The 20224-nt window shown below is 37.7% G+C and overlaps 1 protein-coding gene across 1 annotated transcript in view; it reads right to left on the bottom strand.

Moving 5' to 3' along the window:
* Nucleotides 1-20224, bottom strand: part of CC2D2B (coiled-coil and C2 domain containing 2B) — a 95711-nt gene that overhangs the window by 58051 nt on the left and 17436 nt on the right. The window contains exons 7-14 of the mRNA XM_047072658.1: nucleotides 18586-18795; nucleotides 16972-17069; nucleotides 10807-10947; nucleotides 9063-9171; nucleotides 8744-8862; nucleotides 6304-6481; nucleotides 3067-3217; nucleotides 2090-2237 (exon numbers count right to left, since the gene is read on the bottom strand). Coding sequence (XP_046928614.1) covers nucleotides 2090-2237; nucleotides 3067-3217; nucleotides 6304-6481; nucleotides 8744-8862; nucleotides 9063-9171; nucleotides 10807-10947; nucleotides 16972-17069; nucleotides 18586-18795 — 1154 coding nt within the window. The remainder of the gene's footprint in view (nucleotides 1-2089; nucleotides 2238-3066; nucleotides 3218-6303; nucleotides 6482-8743; nucleotides 8863-9062; nucleotides 9172-10806; nucleotides 10948-16971; nucleotides 17070-18585; nucleotides 18796-20224) is intronic.

The raw sequence follows: 20224 nt of genomic DNA, 5'->3' as shown, positions 1-20224 counted from the left end.
ATATGTTTTGATGGGGAAGGGAAAGACCATCTTTTTGTTATCATCATTCATTAATTTTTAAATGATGGAAACCACTTGCCCCTTACATTTACTATTTTATTTAAATGTAGCAAACATATAAACCAGTATTATCATTTTTACAGAATTTTACTGTACTTAATTCTAGCAATCCTTTTTGTGGTATAATCTAGAAATCAATCCCAATTTCTCTAAGAAGTCCTAGGACATAGGGGTGTCTGGCTGGCTCAGTTGGTTAAGCGTCCAGCTCTTGATTTCAGCTCAGGTCATGATCTTATAGTTCGAGGCATCAAGCCCCATGTTAGGCTCTGTGTTGACAGCATGGGGCCTGCTTGGGATTCTCTCTCTCCCTCTCTCTCTGCCCCTACCCTGCACTCTCATGCTCACTCTTTCTGTCTCTCTCACTCTCTCTCAAAATAAATAAACTTAAAAAAAATAAAGAAAGAAGTCCTGGGACATGAATAAGATTTCTAGGAGTTTTCTTCTAGCAAACTGATAATGCATAAATGATTCTTTCATAATCCAAAATGTTTGGGAGATATAAAAGCTTCACAAATAAAATCCTTGGGAGTACTTGGCCCCTGCCTGCAAGAGCTATGGAACTGTTTCTGTCATCATCCATGTAGCTATTAACCTAAGCATTAAAGAGATACAGTCACTTACATGTAAATGCAAATAAAAATAAATAGTCCAAATAAACTGACCTGCTCTTACCACTGCTAGAGTTTTTTTCCCTTTTACAGATATAGATTCTGTGTGATGCTTTGCTGAAGATTGGTATTATTTCATAAAAGTTTATTACCTGCATGCAGAAGAATGAAACTAGACCACTTTCTTACACCATTCACAAAAACAAACTCAAAATGGATGAAGGACCTGAATGTGAGACAGGAAACCATCAAAACCCTAGAGGAGAAAGCAGGAAAAAACCTCTCTGACCTCAGCCGCAGCAATTTCTTACTTGACACATCTCCAAAGGCAAGGGAATTAAAAGCAAGAATGAACTATTGGGACCTCATCAAGATAAAAAGCTTCTTCACTGCAAAGGAAACAATTAACAAAACTAAAAGGCAACCGATGGAATAGGAAAAGATATTTGCAAATGACATATCGGATAAAGGGCTAGTATCCAAAATCTATAAAGAACTCACCAAACTCCACACCCGAAAAACAAATAATCCAGTGAATAAATGGGCAGAAGACGTGAATAGACACTTTTCTAAAGAAGACATCCAGATGGCCAACAGGCACATGAAAAGATGCTCAATATCACGCCTCATCAGGGAAATACAAATCAAAACCACACTGAGATACCACCTTACACTGGTCAGAGTGGCTAAAATGAACAAATCAGGAGACTATAGATGCTGGAGAGGATGTGGAGAAACGGGAGCCCTCTTGCACTGTTGGTGGGAATGCAAACTGGTGCAGCCACTCTGGAAAACAGTGTGGAGGTTCCTCAAAAAATTAAAAATAGACCTACCCTATGACCCAGCAATAGCACTGCTAGGAATTTACCCAAGGGATACAGGAGTGCTAATGCATAGGGGCACTTGTACCCCAATGTTTATAGCAGCACTTTCAACAATGGCCAAATTATGGAAAGAGCCTCAATGTCCATCAACTGACAAATGGATAAAGAAGATGTGGTTTATTTATACAATGGAATACTACTCGGCAATGAGAAAGAATGAAATCTGGCCATTTGTAGCAACGTGGATGGAACTGGAGAGTGTTATGCTAAGTGAAGTAAGTCAGGCAGAGAAAGACAGATACCATATGTTTTCACTCCTATGTGGATCCTGAGAAACTTAACAGAAAACCAGGGGGGAGGGGAGGGGGAGAAAAAAAGTTACAGAGAGGGAAGGAGGCAAACCATAAGAGACTCTTAAATACTGAGAGCAAACTGAGGGTTGATGGGGGGTGGGGGAGAGGGGAAAGCGGGTGATGGGCATTGAGGAGGGCACCTGTTGGGAGGAGCACTGGGTGTTGTATGGAAACCAATTTGACAATAAATTACATATTAAAAAATAATAATTAAAAAATAAATAAAATAAAATAAGTTTATTACCTGCAGTAAGCAGATCTTAAGGACTGCGACTTGGGTGTCAGAGGAATACCATTTTCGTCTAAAGCCCATGATAGACAGTAGCTAAGTTTTCCTGATGTCAAAAGACAAAGTTCTTCAGTTGCATTTCCCTCAAGAATAAAAGGCACATCTGTATATAAAAAGCATTAAAAACATGCAATTTAAATAAAGCACAGAGTTTAACACATTGTAGATGTTTTCCCCTGACTTTTACCTGTGGAACCCAAGGCTGTTCTGTGGTGACCCCAGGCTCTAATTTTAGAGCTCTCCCTCATTTCCCATCTAACGTACCTCAAGGCAGACGACTTCAAACAGACTACAAAAGAGAGAGGAAAACCTAGGGATGAACGTCTCTACTGCCTTCTCCTTACAACCAGAACTTTTCTTAACCATTCTTTCTGGAAGTGGCTTCCAGAAGGAAAGGACACTGGCAGCAGGTCAAGCACCAAACCAGCTACTACTCCGTCCTTTTTCCCTACATTCCCGAGTCTTCTCCCTCTACCCATTTTCTTTCTCAGTCTCCAGGGGGCTTAACAATACATCCCTTCTCTCCTTTTCTCTCTTTCTCTCCTTCCTTCTCTCTCCCTTCCCTATTCAGTTCAAAGACAAATCAACATGTCCTGGAGCTTCTTTAGGCTTCACTGAAGGAGAGGTAGAAGCAGAGCAGTCTCTCCACTCAGGATCAGACTCCTGTTCCACAGAGCACCGTGCTCCTGTTTCAGATAATTTAGGAAAAGCACAGGTGCTGATTCCCAATTTTAGATTTCCCAAAGATCTGATGATTCAAGACAAAGTATAAAAAATCTTGGTTTAACATCTGAAAGGAGAGTTTAATACACTTCAAACCTGATTCCGTAAACATAGCATTCTTTACTCACATAAATGATCCAGGGTCGTGTGGGATACGGAGTTCAAAAAGAGAATAGAGGTGGGGGAGGGGACGTTTTAAATACACTTACTGCTTCCTACTTCTCCATATGCAGGTGTGACCAGATCATCAGAGCTAAACTCTACATATTCCAAAACAGTTTTGCTTTTCACCTCTGTGCTGTTAGGTAAAGGTAAATACAGTTTTGCCAGTAAGCTTGTCCTTTGACTTACTTCATAAACCTAAATATAAAAGAAACAGTTGATAGCTCACTGGAAGTACCAAATAAATAAGTAAATAAATAAATTAAAAAAAAAAAGCTAAAAGCTAAAATAAGAATCTTCACTAACACATTTTTATTCTTTTTTAAAAATACTAGAATATAAAATAGGTATAGCATTTCATCCACATGATTATAAGAAAAGGAAATAATCATATGTCCTTAAAAATACAATGCCTTTTAGTGGTTTCAAAGAAAATGAATTGAATAAAAGGATTACAAATATAGTTCTGAGCATATGGGTACATATAACACAATATCTGAATAACTTGCTTTTGGATAGCACTTTTAAAGTTCTTTATCTCGGGGGCGCCTGGGTGGCGCAGTCGGTTGAGCGTCCGACTTCAGCCAGGTCACGATCTCACGGTCCGTGAGTTCGAGCCTTGCATCGGGCTCTGGGCTGATGGCTCAGAGCCTGGAGCCTGTTTCCGATTCTGTGTCTTCCTCTCTCTCTGCCCCTCCCCCGTTCATGCTCTGTCTCTCTCTGTCCCAAAAATAAATAAACGTTGAAAAAAAAATTAAAAAAAAAAAGTTCTTTATCTCATTTAAACCTCATAAAAATTATAGGAAATAGGCATTATTCTTCCAATTTTATAAATGAAGAAACTGAGTCTCTATATGAAACTACATTAGTTTTTATTATAAATGATAGAAACCCAGGTTGAATTGCTCAACAAAAGGGGAGATCCATTGGTTCATGGAGTCCAAGGACAAGTTAAATAAGCTACAGGAGGTACGGGAGGGAGAAAGAGTCCCAGAAGAAGGAGTAGGGAGGTGCTGAGTAGACAGTTCCATACTAAACCCGGGACTTCTGATTCTGCGTGCTGTTCTATACTACAATCCCATCACTGCCATAACTACAAACCTAATGGGTTTCTTAGAAAAATCGTATTTTGACTTATACTGTGTTGTCAGTGTTTGGGGAAACAGTGATAGGTGCTCAAAGAAGAAGGAAATCAAGGAGGGAGAAAATGCTTCCTGAAAGATAAGAACGTGTCAATCAAAAGGATGGGTGGTTAACCAGAAAAGTAGAGAAAAAGGAGAGTCAAAGAGGCAAATGTTTTTTCCGGTCATCTTAGCACTGTCCTTGTAAGAGTGAATATAAGTCAGCACACTAGTTCCTTGACAAAGGCATCCCTAATGTAGAAAAGTTTATAGGGGTGTAGTTAATGGACTTACAGGATTCAGGTCTATGAGAGAAATTTCTTATTGCAACTCAGTAAATTGGCTACCTGAAGAGAGGTGATGCACTGATAACTATATTCAAATGTAAAATTGGCATTTTGATTTTACACATCAGTCTTGTGTTTTGTTTAGGGGATATAGACGTATTCTCACGGGACTGTCAAATTCAGGTTCTGAGACTGCAGGGCTGGAGACCAGATCCTGGGTAGTAACTGTAAAGGTAGAGAGTTCCACCTCTGTGAAGTCTCCTGGTAGAGTCTTGTCCCCTGATGGCAGCTCTCTGGACCACTGCGTGGCTGGGATGGAGTGTCAAGAATGAAAATGGGCCTTGTGAGTAGAAGAACTAGAATGTTCAGAAGCTCAGAGGTAGAAAATGGCAAGGATGTATGGGGAAAAAACCAAGCAGTTCAGTTTGACTAAGGTGAGAAAGGAATAAAGAGGAACGGCAAGGAGTTCCTAAATTCAAAATGTAGGTTAGCATCTGTTAGGCTATCTAAATAAATAGATTTATTTTGCAATTTTTGCAGTAGCTCATGGTGCACTTTATTCCTAGCTAGATTCCCTTCCTTCCCTGCCTCTTAGTTTGTTAAGATCATGTTCTAAGTGGTAGTATGATGATGAAGGACTCAAAATACACATTTGTCTACTTGGGTGGGGGCAAGTTTTAAACTTCAAGTGGTTAGATTATTGTATCACAATTTATTTTAAGTACAACAGGCAAGTATAGTCAGTATATATCTTAGCATATTTTTAAATTTTTTTTTTCAACGTTTATTTATTTTTGGGACAGAGAGAGACAGAGCATGAACGGGGGAGGGGCAGAGAGAGAGGGAGACACAGAATCGGAAACAGGCTCCAGGCTCTGAGCCATCAGCCCAGAGCCCGACGCGGGGCTCGAACTCACGGACCGTGAGATCGTGACCTGGCTGAAGTCGGACGCTTAGCCGACTGCGCCACCCAGGCGCCCCTCTTAGCATATTTTTAAAATAGGAATTTCAACAGAGGTGCATTTTAAGATGATAGAAACTTGTAAAGTTTAGATAAACAAAATGAAGGTAGCCTCTGAGCAGAGATAGAAAAAATTATTTTAGGTATTGTAAACATACCTCTGATTTACATTTATAATTATAATTCTTTCCTCACTCCTCAAACCTCAGCCCATGCTCATATACACAAATCTTTATTCCCTCCTAACTTTCCTTTCAAGTCTAGTTGCAAGTTTAACCCCCATAATAGCCAAGACTTCCTATCTAGACTCCCTTACTGTCTTTAATTTTTCTCCATTGTCCTATTTTCTTCTTCCTTTAGTGCAGGGGTTCTGATGATGGGGCCTTTGGACAGCAATTAGGAGTCTGTTATATGTATGTTCTTTCATCAGCTTCTTAAAGGGATCCAAAACATAAACAAACAAATAAATAACATACATGCATACATACATACATACATACATACATACATACATACTTACAAATTCAGCAAAAGACTGAAATCACCAAGTCAGGGTTGGGACTATTTGGAGAAATCAAACAGCACTTACAAAAGCTATGTTACTCATTTTAGTTTAAATAATTGCCTTACACCTTGCTAGCAAGTGAATAGTAATGCTGCACATCCAGGGTTGGTAGGAATTTCAGCAGGAGAGAATGGAAATATTTAGAACAACCACAAATCAAATAATTTATACTTGTAGTATAAAAGACTATTGCTGAATTACAAATACATTATTTATAAATGACTTGCCCACCCATACAGATCGATCATCTCTGAACAGAAATTACTTGTCACATATAACAGTAGCTACCAAGAAATATAAAAGTATGTATGACATAAAATAAGATACAGAAGTAAATGACAATGGCATACCTCCAAGCAAATTGTTTCTGGCCAACATATTATCTGAATATTGAAAATTTGCTGAAACATGACTTTAAAATCAAACTGTAGGGGAGATACGGAAGTGCAAGAAACTTGTTTATCGTTGGATAATATTTTAATAAAATATTTAAGCTTCTGAATTTTGGCTCTCCTCTTTTGTTCATGCCTAAAAATTAAATAAATATTTAAAGGATCCTTGAAAAGCAAGACAGGTACAAAATATTGTTCTTTTCAAAATGTACCTAAGCATGTTAAAGTATGACCTTTTTGGAAACCATTTAATGCTATCTTTGAGCCAAATAATGATTGCCTATGTGTGGATAATAGCCTCTCCTACTCAAATATTTTTTTTAAAGATATTTACTTAAAAATAAAGAAAGAAGTAAAGTCAAGGTACTATATATATCACTCTGCTATTTATTTTACTAAACTGTAACTTAGTCTTCTAAGAGGAGAAAACTGAGGGACTTAGGAATGGGGGGAGGAGCTTGAATTAAAAACTCAAAAATATTTTCTAACTTCTAGAAGAAAGACACACTTTTAAAAGAAATACACCATGTTTTCAATAACCTCAGTGAGGTGGCTCTAAGTCAACAGAGTTACTATGTCCTCTTAAAGGTCTTTATAAACCCCTTTAGGCTTTAGGCTGCACACTCTTTTTTCTCTAGGACGTTCTTTCTCTAAGCCCAAAGACCAGAGAGGCAAGCCAATTCCGTGGGGCTTCTATGAAACACTTGCTGGGAAATCAAACTGATCCCTTAAGTGATATGAAACTCCTAAAGAGAGTCTTGCGGCCACTCATTCATTTGTTCATTCAACCAACATTTATTGAATTATCTTCTCAGCTGCAAGGCAACTGACCTAATGATGTTTAGGGCTTCTCTTTTTCAGAAGGGAGAAGACTGGTTGGAAGATAAGCTCTGGGATGAAACATAACATGCCCTTCTGTTCTCCACCGTAATCGTCCTAGGGGCCCAGCATCTCCCGGCCTCCATATCTGCCCATGTTCTCTGTAACCTTTTCAGAGGTTCAGGAGACAAAAGATTACTTATTTTTCTTATCTCCCTGTTGGCCTCTTCTAAGCATCTTACCAATTACTTTTTCCTTTTTACAAATTACTTTTTAATGTTGCCCTCTGAAAGTAGTTTTAACAATGAGCTCATGAACTGATTATGAAAATCCATTAATTCAGGATTATATTTTATCTTTGGGAAATCTTGCCTTTTTTGTCACCTATAAACTCTTTATAATTCTTCTTTAATCCTTGTATTCCTTTCATCTCTATCCCTGACACCAGTATATTCTTCTTTTCTAGAGAATCAATCCTTATTCAACTGGACATTTTAAGGGAATAATGACAGCAGTGCCCCATAATAGCATTGGCTTTGAAAAGACAGAACATGTCCCATTTCCTTTTGCCTTGATTTCCACTAAGTTTTAGCCTAGGTTTTCCAGCACATATATCTTCTTCCTTCTCTTCCCACTCTTTACTTCTAACTTCTATTTTGTGGCTCTTGTTCTCTCATCCTCATTTAGATGGTCCTTTTGTATGCCTGTCTTACATAATAATTATCTCGGGCCCTCTTTGGAAGTAGGTGCAGAACAAATAAAGCATTGCTTCACTGCTGCACTCTGCTAGTCCGAAAGAGGGTAGTGGTAATTGTGCCTTTGTGTCTGCTACTCTTTATGTTCATTTCAAATGTAATCATCCATCCATTCATTTCATAAGTATAATTATTTATTGGGCATTTACTACCCTCCAACGCTGTATTAAATGATGCACATTCACACAATACTCAAAGATGAATTGGTACAAAGTGTCCCATGGGGCAGAGATGTTGAAAAGTTGGACCTAGTTCAATGTCCCAAGATGCCATATCCATCTCCTTTAAAGGAGATGAGGTCCATGGGCTCAGAGATGGGAGAAATGGGAATCTGTATGAGGTCTGTTTTTGCATGAATGTCCTAGGAATAGGGAGAAAACACAGCTCAAGGAAAAAAACCACAACTAGAAAGGAAAGAAGTTTGTATAAAGCAGAAAATTTTCCTCCAGATACAGAATACTTATGGAAGCAAGAGGTGGGCAACCACATACTCTTATTTTCTGCAGTGGCTATCTATACCTGAACAAAAATTAGTACCATAGCAAAACAAAAAACAATCATCAAACCAAACTGGTTTATGTCCTACCTGAGTCATGAATTAGGTGACCCTGGGCAACTTGCCCTTCATAAGCATAAATTCCCCCAAATCTACGATGGGGATAATACCACAGAGATATGGTTGCAGTTAAATGTGCAAATGTATTTAAAACCTTAATAAAGTGTCTGGCATCTGGTATTCACTCTAATACTATTAGTCTAATACTATTATTAAAACAATACAACAGACAATATATAACGAAGAAATAATCCTTTAAAATGCTTACAGTGAACACTTGGATAAGTTTGTTAATTCTGTAGTGAAAGAAAGTTGTGGGATCAAGGTAATTGGTCTTATTCTTTCAATGTCTGTTTCTTCAAGTTCTGAAGCTAAGTATGAGAGGCTCTAGAAACCAAAACATAAACATATAATTTACAATGTAAGTTCACTGCTTAAGACAAGAATTCTTGAAATTACACTTTTATTTCTTAGGTTTATCATTTTGTTGGGTAACTGTTACAAATACCAAGATTTCCTATTCTACCAAACAATTAAATGTTATAACCAGCAAAGAGGAGTGGAATGTTATTTTGAAATATAAATACCTCCCATTTATCCCCATTCTTAAATGCTTTTCCTTCAGTTTTCTTCTGAGTCTCAGACATTTCTAACAGTTCTTCTTGGTTTTGCTCATCACATTTATTCATTTTTACCCTAATTGATAATAAACATAATTATTTGAAGCAGAAATAATGGGACTATGTGAGATCTGTTAGAGGTGTTCTTAACACATATACACACACACGACCAATCTCTTACAACAAATAATTGTACACCCCAAGAACATTAGTAGTGAGAGTAAAAGTGAGTGGTGAGCAGGCGGTATTGGTCTAGATCTGCTGTTCTGAACAAACTTATGGCACCTCTGTCTCTCCTTTTCCGCCCAGGGGCTCATAATGCATGGGCATATCAGACTGGTTTAAAGGAATGGAGGCAAGTCAGCAAGTTTACGTGAATTCAGAACTCTACGAAAAAGTTTCATGCTGGGTTAGGTTCAGAAACTGTCAGAAGCTGGGGCGCCTGGGTGGCTCAGTCGGTTAAGCTTCTGACTTAGGCTCAGGTCAGGTCATGATCTCATGGTTTAGGTCATGATCTCGTGGTTCGTGGTTCGTGAGTTTGAGCTCTGAGTCGGGCTCTGTGCTGACAGCTTCGAGCCTGCTTCAGATTCTGTGTCTCCCTCTCTGCCCCTCCCCCTGTCACACTCTGTCTCTCTCTCTCTTAAAAATAAACAAACATTATAAAAAAATTAAAAAAAAGAAAAACCACAAGAAGCACTTTTGTTAAAAACCACTGTAGCAGGAAAAAAAAATCAACAAAGTAAATGTCTTTCTTAATAGGCTGAAGTTACACTAATTTCTTAGTTTTGAAAAAGACATGGGTTGTGGGGAGGGAACTAGTTATTTCAATGTATTCACACACAGCTTAAGTGATTAGCAAATACAGATTTGAACTGTAACCATCTCCTCCACTAACCATGTTTTTATGACTTATACATTTCACCTAGGAGTATGATTGCTGGGTCTATGTGAGGCTTTGTAAGAAAAGTGCCAAACTGTTTTCTTTCTTTTTTTTTTTTTTTTTTGCCAAACTGTTTTCAAATGGCTGCACTAATTACATTCTCATCAGCAATTAATGAATGAGACTTCCTCCTGCTCAATATCTTCATCAATATTTGTTACTGCCTTTTTAATTTTGTCTTGTTTTGGATTTTAGCCATTCTAAATGGTGTATAGTTATCCCACTGTGGTTTTAATTTACATTTCTTTACTGACATGCCATGCCATGCTGAGCATCTTTTCATGTGTCCATTTACCATCCATGTGCCTTCTTTAGTGAAGTGTCTGTTCAAATCTTTCACCCATTTTAATTTTTTTAATAATGTGTATTTATTTTTGAGAGAGAGAGAGACAGAGACAGAGACAGAGTGTGAGTAGCAGGGAGGGGCAGAGAGAGAGGGAGACACAGAATCTGAAGCAGGCTCCAGGCTCTGAGCTGTCAGCACAGAGCCCGACGCGGGGCTCGAACCCACAAACCGTGAGATCATGACCTGAGCCGAAGTCTGACTTAATCAACTGAGCCACCCAGGCACCCCAATCTTTTGCCCATTTAAGAAATCAAGTTGTCTCATTAAGTTTTAAGGATTGTTCAAGTATTCAAAATACAAGTCCTTTGTTGATGACATCAAGTAGATGTCTAGCTTCTGGATTTTCTCCCAGTTACTGTAAATGTCCAGTTATTCATGGGCGGTTCCTCAGGAGACTTATAAGAACAAACAGAGTAGCCACTCACCTTTGAAATTGTAACTTTACTGGGGTGCTTGTAAACCCTTGCTGTTGTCGGAGGGATTTTATTTGTTTCCAAGTCCGTGATATACTGTGTAATAGGGAGAAGTCTTTTCCTCTTTCTAAATCATAAAGCTGTTTTGTATTACTACAACAATAATGGTAGATCAAAAATATGTTGGTCATTAATAGAAATCATTAAAAATGGCCTGGAAGAATGTACTGACGAATTGTTCTGGATACCCCCACCTTATGATTTTTTTGCATTTTACCCACGTCTTGATATAGCTATAGAAATTCCACTTAAGAGATTAATTCCTTTACGACTGGAAGATTTTTCACTATTCAAAAGTGCCCTGCTAAAAGCCAGACTTTTCCAGATGTTCTGGTCATTCTGCAGTGTATTTATTATACTTTTTTTCCAGATCAACAATTGAAACTATTGCTTCAAATTTAGAGGTACTTTGCTGGATGGGGTAGTGATCATATGATTTGGATATTGGTAATCTACAGTTTTTAAAGATGCCTCTTCTGTTTTATGACTTTGCAAACACACTATTAGTATGACAAATTACACTGACTTTCTAATGTTAAGTCACCCACCCTTGCATTCCTGGAATGGTCCCAACAACTTCACTGTATTAATGGACAGAATTCTGTTTAGCATGTTTGTAACTATGTTCATGCGTTAAATTGGGTTGCAAGAGTTTTTGTATTAAGTTTTGTTTTTGTTTTTAATTTTTTTTAACGTTTATTATTGAGAGACAGAGAGAGACAGAGCATGAACATGGGAGGGGCAGAGAGAGGAGGAGACACAGAATCCAAAGCAGGCTGCAGGCTCTGAGCTGTTAGCACAGAGCCAAACGCAGGGCTCGAACTCACAAAATGCGAGATCATGACCTGAGGTGAAGTTGGATGTTTAACCAACTGAGTCACCCAGGTGCTCCTCTAATCAATTTTGCTTTATATATTTTGAAGCCATATTATTATACGCATATATGTGTATATGTGTGTATGCATATATATAAATACATCTTAATTAAACTGCATTATTTTGATGTACCCTTCATTATACCTAGTAAAACTTTTTGCCTTAAACATCTATTTTACCTTATATTAATATAGCTATGCTGGCTTTATTTTGTTAGTGTTTGTATGGTATTTTTTCCCATTATTTCTATTCCCTAACTTTTTATATCTTTATGATCTAGATAAGTCTCTTATAAATAATATACAATTAGATTTTAGTTTTGGTTTTCCTCCTTTTAAAAAAATTTATTGAAATTTAGTTGACACGCAAGTTTCAAGTGTACAACATAATGATTCAACAATTCTACAAGTTATACTATACTCACCACAAATTTGTCTAACATAAGTCACCTTACAACACTAGTACAATACACTAGTACTGTATTTTCCATGCTGTACCTTTCATCCCTGTGACTTATTCATTCCATAACTGGAAGCTTGTACCTCCTACTCCCCTTCACCCGTCTTGTCCATCCCCTACCTCCTTCCTCTCTGGCAACCACCAGTTTGTTGTCTGTACTTATGGGTCTGTTTCTGCTTTTTGTTCATTTGTTTTGTTTTCAGATTCCACATATAAATGAAATCATGGTATTTGTCTTTCTCTGTCTTACTTACTTCACTTAGCATAATACCCTTTAGGTCCATGTTGTCACAAATGGTAAGATCTCATTCTTTTTTATGGCTCGGTAATATTCTGTGGTATATGTGTGTATGTGTCTATGTGTGTGTGTGTGTGTGTGTGTGTGTGTGTGTGTGTACACCATATCTTTATTCATCTATTGACACTTAGGTTGTTCCATATGGATTTTGTTTTCTTTTTCTTTTTTTTTTTTTTTAAACAATTTTTTTTTTTCAACGTTTATTTATTTTTGGGACAGAGAGAGACAGAGCATGAACGGGGGAGGGGCAGAGAGAGAGGGAGACACAGAATCGGAAGCAGGCTCCAGGCTCTGAGCCATCAGCCCAGAGCCCGACGCGGGGCTCGAACTCATGGACCGCGAGATCGTGACCTGGCTGAAGTCGGACGCTTAACCGACTGCGCCACCCAGGTGCCCCTGGATTTTGTTTTCTAAATTCTAATCCAGTCTACCAACCTAGACAAAAATGGAGCACTTAGCTCATTTAGATATATTTAGGTTTAACTCCATTTTCTTTTATGTTTTCTACTTGTCTCATATGTTTCTATGTTCCTTTTTCTCTCTTTTCTTGTCTTCTTTTGGATTGTTTGAATATTTCTTTATTGTCTCATTTTCCTCTCCTATTGACTTGAGCTGTATTTTCTTTTAGATGTTGTAAGTTAAAATCTGAGCCCTTGATTTATCAAAGTCTAATATTAAGCTTTACCCTTACTCTCCTTCTGAACAATGCAAATATCTTTAATTACTCTTATCCTCCTCCATTCTTTACTCCATTCTACAAGTGATACATTTGAACTCTCTCTATATTTTTATACCCATGAGACACCATTACATCACTTGTTCACTGAGAATTGCCTGCATATTTACCACCTTTATTGCTCCTCAATACTTCCTGATTCATTTTTTTTTAATTTTTTTTTTTAACATTTATTTATTTTTGGGACAGAGAGAGACAGAGCATGAACGGGGGAGGGGCAGAGAGAGAGGGAGACACAGAATCGGAAACAGGCTCCAGGCTCTGAGCCATCAGCCCAGAGCCCGACGCGGGGCTCGAACTCACGGACCGCGAGATCGTGACCTGGCTGAAGTCGGACGCTTAACCGACTGCGCCACCCAGGCGCCCCACTTCCTGATTCATTTTTTACTGGAAGCTCATGTTCCTTAGAATTCCAAATCTGTGAAAATCTCTGAGCTAAGGTTAAATTTGTGCTCTTCCAGAAAGAATATTTATTGGCTTTGCCAATTGTCTGCTGTCACTACTAATCTGGGACTATTTTAAATTCAGTTCTAAATCTGATATGTTAGATCACATAAGTACTGTGAAGTCAGATTATAAATCTGTATGAATGCTGGATTGTGGTTATGAATTTTCAAAGGAGCATTTTCCCCCTTCTGCCTAGTGACAAAGTCCAAGACAAATTTTTTTTGTCATCCTCTTTATATTCCCCCTTCATGAGGTTTAACACCCATTATAGAATGATCTCTTACTAGACTTTCCAATTAAGTTGACCTTCACTTTCTTTATCTTCTACTTTTGGTACTCCCTGAAGCCATCTGAATGATAGCTCAAGGTTACTAATATTTAACAAATATCCTCAGCATAAAAGCTGGCTTTACCCCTCTCTAATTTTTATGAGTTTTCCTTTCAGTTTGTTTTTGGCTTTTGCAGATTCCTTACTTTTTGCCATTTTGGGAATATGTTTATAAAGATAACATTCAAATTTTATCAGACATTTTTAGTTGTTTTCATTAAAAGGGCCATTCATGAAATCTAGCCTACCAGAAATAGAAGCCCATTGTCATTTATTCATTCAGCAAATATTCACTGAATGCTTACTACATGTCAGGCACTGTGCTAGTTAAGAGGGATACAAAGATAAACAGATATACTCTCTGGGTTCAAGAAGCTTACAGACACGTAAACTAACCAATGCAATAAAATGTTATAGGTGTTATAACAGAAGTCCACACAGCTAGAGTGTGGGCATAAATAAGAGCTAAAAGGCAATAGCAGGGGAAAACTTAAGAGTATGTGACACTCAATTCAAATCAACAAACACATAATAAATATTATGTGGTAGGGAATATTTTGGGTGCTGATAACTAATATCCCAACAGGGAAAAATGCAGAACAAGTAATTACAAATATAATGAATATTATGAAAGGGGGAATATGTAAATACCATGTGAATATACAAAATAAAGAGAGAGAGAAAGAATTTAATCTAATCTAATGGGCAAGTAAGAGCCTCCCTGAGAAACTTGAAATTGAATAAAATGCATATGTTGCCTAAGTGTCAGGTAGAAAACAATGAAAGAACCTTCTAGAAACAAGAGGCATTAAAACAAGGATACTTAGATATTAGACAACATAGTCCATTTAGGGCACTCAACTATGAAATTCCAAAGCAGAAAGCCCCTAACATGAAGCTTGAGAGGGAAGCAGGAGTCCGGTTACCTAGGGCCTTACAGATCATACTAAAGCTATTGAATTTTATTGTGAAGGTAACAGGAAACCACTAATTGTGGCTTATTTATTTAGAAAAATCACTTTGGTTTCAATACGGAGCATGGCTTAAAGAGAGGTATTCTAGGAGACTGAGTAGTCAGGCTATGAGATAAGCACCTGAAATAAGGCAGAATCAGTGGGAATGTTTATTGTTTGGAGGTGAGGGATGAGAGGAGAGGCAAGAAGGGGGTTCATGAATGACTTACAGCTTTCTATCCTGGGTACCAGCTCATTGTGGGTATCAGGCACATAAAAGGTTAGATAGTCATAAAAGGTTAAATACAGGGGCGCCTGGGTGGCGCAGTCGGTTAAGCGTCCGACTTCAGCCAGGTCACGATCTCGCGGTCCGTGAGTTCGAGCCCCGCGTCGGGCTCTGGGCTGATGGCTCAGAGCCTGGAGCCTGTTTCCGATTCTGTGTCTCCCTCTCTCTCTCTGCCCCTCCCCCGTTCATGCTCTGTCTCTCTCTGTCCCAAAAATAAATAAATGTTGAAAAAAAAAATTAAAAAAAAAAAAAGGTTAAATACATCTTTTCTAATGGAAACACTGTTTTTCAAATGTCCACAAACTACTCTTTGCAGCATTTCAACACCACTCTAAGAATTTTCCTGAATGTAAATCTATTACATTGCTTTTTTTCTGCTTTGATAAAGCAATGATATCTTCAATGACCCTCCGACACACACACACACACACACACATACACACACACACACACATGTGCACACGTGCATAGTGGTAGGCCCTTATCTACCACCATCAGATCCCATCTAAAGCCTACTTTTCTCTTTTCTTCATTAAAGCTTACTTGCTCTGTGCCAATGTCTGTTCTTTGCCTTTAATTTTAGTTAATCTTATAAATAACACCAGTTTATGGTTTTGTAAATACTGGTGGCTTCTATTCATTCATTCATTCATTCATTCATTCATTCATTCATTCAAGTAATGTTTATCAAGAACTCATTATGTGCCAGGACTTGTGCAAGGTATATATCAACTTTCTCAGGTAACATTGTTTGTGTTTAACTAGATTATTCTAGGAAACCAATTATTTAAATTGACTGTTGCTTCTAGAGTTTGTAGAACCATGTTAGGTCAATGGGCAGGGAGTGAGGGAAGTTCTTTAACTATCAAGTCACTCTCTTATATAGACATTTATTTTATCTTTGTGCATAAGTGAACTTTCTTTTTTTTTTTTTTTTTTAATTTTTTTTTTTTTTAACGTTTATTTATTTTTGGGACAGAGAGAGACAGAGCATGAACGGGGGAGGGGCAGAGAGAGGGAGACACAGAATCGGAAACAGGCTCCAGGATCTGAGCCATCAGCCCAGAGCCCGACGCGGGGCTCGAACTCACGGACCGTGAGATCGTGACCTGGCTGAAGTCGGACGCTTAACCGACTGCGCCACCCAGGCGCCCCAAGTGAACTTTCTATACAATAAGTACCTCCCAGTGAGATTTCTTGCTTTTGGAGTGTCCTTGAGACGTACTTTATTTAGTTATTTCATACTTTCCTAACTTATCTTCCCAACTACTCTATAAGCTGATGGCTCCCAACTTGTACACGATGTTTTTTTTTTTTTTTTTTAACAGGGATCCTTAAATCTATATGCTCTTTGAGTAATGTTTTTAGCTGAATTAATTATCTTGTACATACATATACATGGATTAATTCTCAAATATATACAAACACTTGAGGCTAATATGTTCCAAAAAATATTAGTGAACTCATGGTGGTTTTTAATTAGCATGTGTTTTTTTTAAATCAATGGATGTGTAAATTACAACTACTTTCATGTGACACTTCTATGAAATATTTTTACACAAAAATTTTTTTTTTCAAAACTGGGTCTTAAGGAAAGGTTGGAACCATTTCTGTAGTTGTCTAAAGAGTGAGGACCTTGTATTTTTCTTATTTTATATCTTCCATAGCAAGTGCAATACTCTAAGGAGTTTCTTAATAAATGCTTGAGAAATACACGAATAGTCAAAAACCTACCTTATCTGCCAATAATAATCTTGTAAAGATTTTTTGGTTAGCTGACTTATTTCCAAATTTTCACTTGCTAATTTGGTAGCGTCTCTCAGTGCTATCAGCTACAACAAAGAAAAGAGCTTTTTAGTACATTTCATCCACTGTCACCAATACTCCAATTTCTCTGAAGGTCCAGGTGTGTGCAGCAGAAGCACAACTGTATAACCTTTTGTGTATTACTGTCTTATCTTCCAAAATATATTTTATATAAGTACCTTGGGGCAGAACTGAAAATAACCTCAATACATTATACCTATGGGCACCTGGGTGGCTCAGTAGGTTGAGCATCTGACTCGATTTCAGCTCAGGTCATGATCTCACAGTTCATGGGACTGAGCCCTGCATCAGGCTCTGTGCTGACAGCACACAGCCTGCTCGGGATTCTCTCTCTCCCTCTCTCCATTTTCCTCCCTCCCTCTCTCTGCCTCTCTCAAAATGAATTTAAAAAAGAAAGAAACATTATACCTAGAACCTTCTAATCAGTTCATTAATTAATGTAAAAAAAATGCCAACCAATTAAGATGGCATATTGAGCACAGGAATCTACCTTATCTTCCACAGTTACATCAGGGTTCTTCCATGGTTACAGAAAAGATATGTTTATCTGTCTTTGTCCATATCTACTGCCAACATCACATCCATATCTATATATGTATATTTATGACTGCATTTATATCTATATCTCTCTATAAAAAATAAATGTATAACATAGGAAAACAAGAAAAAATAAAATGAAAAGAAAAAGATATACTGAGGAAAGTATAAAGCAGAAATATCCATAGAGAATATCTTTAGAGAAATAAAACTGGAGGAAACTGTACCCTTAAACATGCATAGGAGAAATCTGTCACAGGGACAGTTTGTAGGAACTCTAAGACTAGAATCAATTAATATAAATGTTTACTGGAAGAAATCAGAGAAGATCTCAACAAATAGGAAGACATATGATAGTCTTGGATAAGGAAACACAATTTTTATAAAGATAAAATTTCTTTTGAAACTAATATAATAATATAATGCAATCACAGTAAATACGGTAATAGAATTTTAAAAATAGAAGTTGACAGGCTCGGGGCGCCTGGGTGGCGCAGTCGGTTAAGCGTCCGACTTCAGCCAGGTCACGATCTCACGGTCCGTGAGTTCGAGCCCCGCGTCAGGCTCTGGGCTGATGGCTCGGAGCCTGGAGCCTGTTTCCGATTCTGTGTCTCCCTCTCTCTCTGCCCCTCCCCCGTTCATGCTCTGTCTCTCTCTGTCCCAAAAATAAATAAACGTTGAAAAAAAAAAATTAAAAAAAAAAAAAAGAAGTTGACAGGCTAATTCTAACACATGGAAGATCAAATCTTTAAGAGCATACAAAAACATCCTAGAAAAAATGAGGAGTCACTTGTCCTACTGCATTATAATTTAACAATTAAATATAGTAATTAAGACAGGGCAGGACTAGGGGCACCTGGGTGGCTCAGTTTGTTGAGCATCTGACTCTTGATTTCGGTTCTGTGATAGCTTGCTCTGCATGACTTGTTTTCTCTTTCAATATTAAATGGTCAACTCTATAAATAGAATAAAAACCATTCTCACCTTCTCATAAAGCAGCTGAGGTAAATTCTGTTGCTGCCTGTCCTGAAAACACTCATAAAGTTGAAGCAGCCTAGCACATAACACTTGTTCTTGATTGAAGAGAGGATGATGGCTGAATTGCAAACCCACAATGTTAAGATCTAATTGATACATTTCCCTTTGACCTTCCATTTTGTTCCTCATAGAGCTTTCCAGATCAGGTTTCACTGCCTTTTAAAGAAAAATATGTACATAATGTTAACTTTATTCTTTGTATGTCTTTTGAAATTATAAGTGATTTTTCCTTATAAAAGTAACACATTAACTGTAAGAAAATGAAGGGATACAGGAAAGCAATAAATAATTTGCTTTTTTTTCCTTGAAATTGATTATGGCCCTTGATTTCATAAAATATATTTATATTGCATCATTTTAATCATCTTTCTATAAATTAGTGTCACATACCTTATTGTTGTGTGCTGGTAGAAGTTAGACTTTCAAGTTATAAGCCCCACAATGATTTCCTATAGAAATATTATGACAAATGGTCTGTTTAGGTCTGTTGGGTTAATAGTTTAGGTCTGTTGGGTCAATAGTTCGACTACCTGATGATCTCTAATAGTCATCCATGGGCCAGAGTTAAGTGGTAAACCCTTATTAAAACATTGTTCTTATGTGAATATATTGGTAATGCCCTGGAAAATCCCCTGGAGGGGCCTGGACCCTCAAAATAAATGCTACCTAACAAGGAGACCATCTTTTGTTATACATGAGATTGTCTCCACGTGTATACCAAACTGCCCCTAAATTAGCTGAAGTCTGTAAACCTTAACCAATATACCAAATGATTCAATTATGTTTTAGTACACTATTCTGAATTTAAGTACATGTGTTTGAATATGCACGTGACTAGTTATTAGTGATGTAATTTGAGAGAGTTAAGAGGTTACTCAGCATAGATAGCCTAGTTCATGAATGCCTAGCCACTCTCAATAAGATCCATGACTGCATCCACCTAAAAAGGAGAGCTCGAGCCCTCTTTCTGGATCAGTCTGGTGTAATAGGATGTGCTTCCCAGTCTGTGCCATTGTTATTACAATCGCTGTTACACTGAAAAATTGCTGTTGTACCTTTGACTTGGTGTGGCAGACCCAGTGCTTCTCAAGGACTGTAGGTTACCAGTATGATGCCTACATTTCTCCCTATCTACTCCCTCCTGAGCCAGGAATATTCCCCTATTTCCTCACTGGCCTGAGGGGAGGCAAGAGAAGAGCCATAAAGTTTGTTTTGTTTTGTTTTATCCTTATCTTGTAAGTCTCTATGTTCTATGTAAGGACCAACTCAGAGAAGAAAACCTGTTCTTGATTCCACTTATAAGATTTAGTTAATTGGTAATAAAATGGTCATCTACCAGGCAAAAACACCAATGAAATAAACGGCTTTGGTATTAAGCAACCAAATTATAAATAAACTTTTGAAAATTAGAGTTCCTAAGCTAGAGATGCCTGTTTTATTGAGCAGATTCATCACTGGTCAGTTAAGTCAGAGGATTAAGAGAACTTCTAGAAGTAGGTAAGTGTGTTAGACCAAAAGCACAAAGATCTAGGCAACAATAAATCAAAGGCTGGATAAATGCAAAAAAACATCCAAGCTGGCGACA

This window comes from Lynx rufus, unplaced genomic scaffold, assembly GCF_022079265.1.
Source record: "Lynx rufus isolate CCGP_SWC_20201006 ecotype Redwood Valley unplaced genomic scaffold, mLynRuf1.p SCAF_11, whole genome shotgun sequence".
NCBI lineage: Eukaryota > Metazoa > Chordata > Mammalia > Carnivora > Felidae > Lynx > Lynx rufus.
The sequence above is the reverse complement of the archived record's forward strand: the minus strand, read 5'-3'. Positions and strand labels throughout refer to the sequence as shown.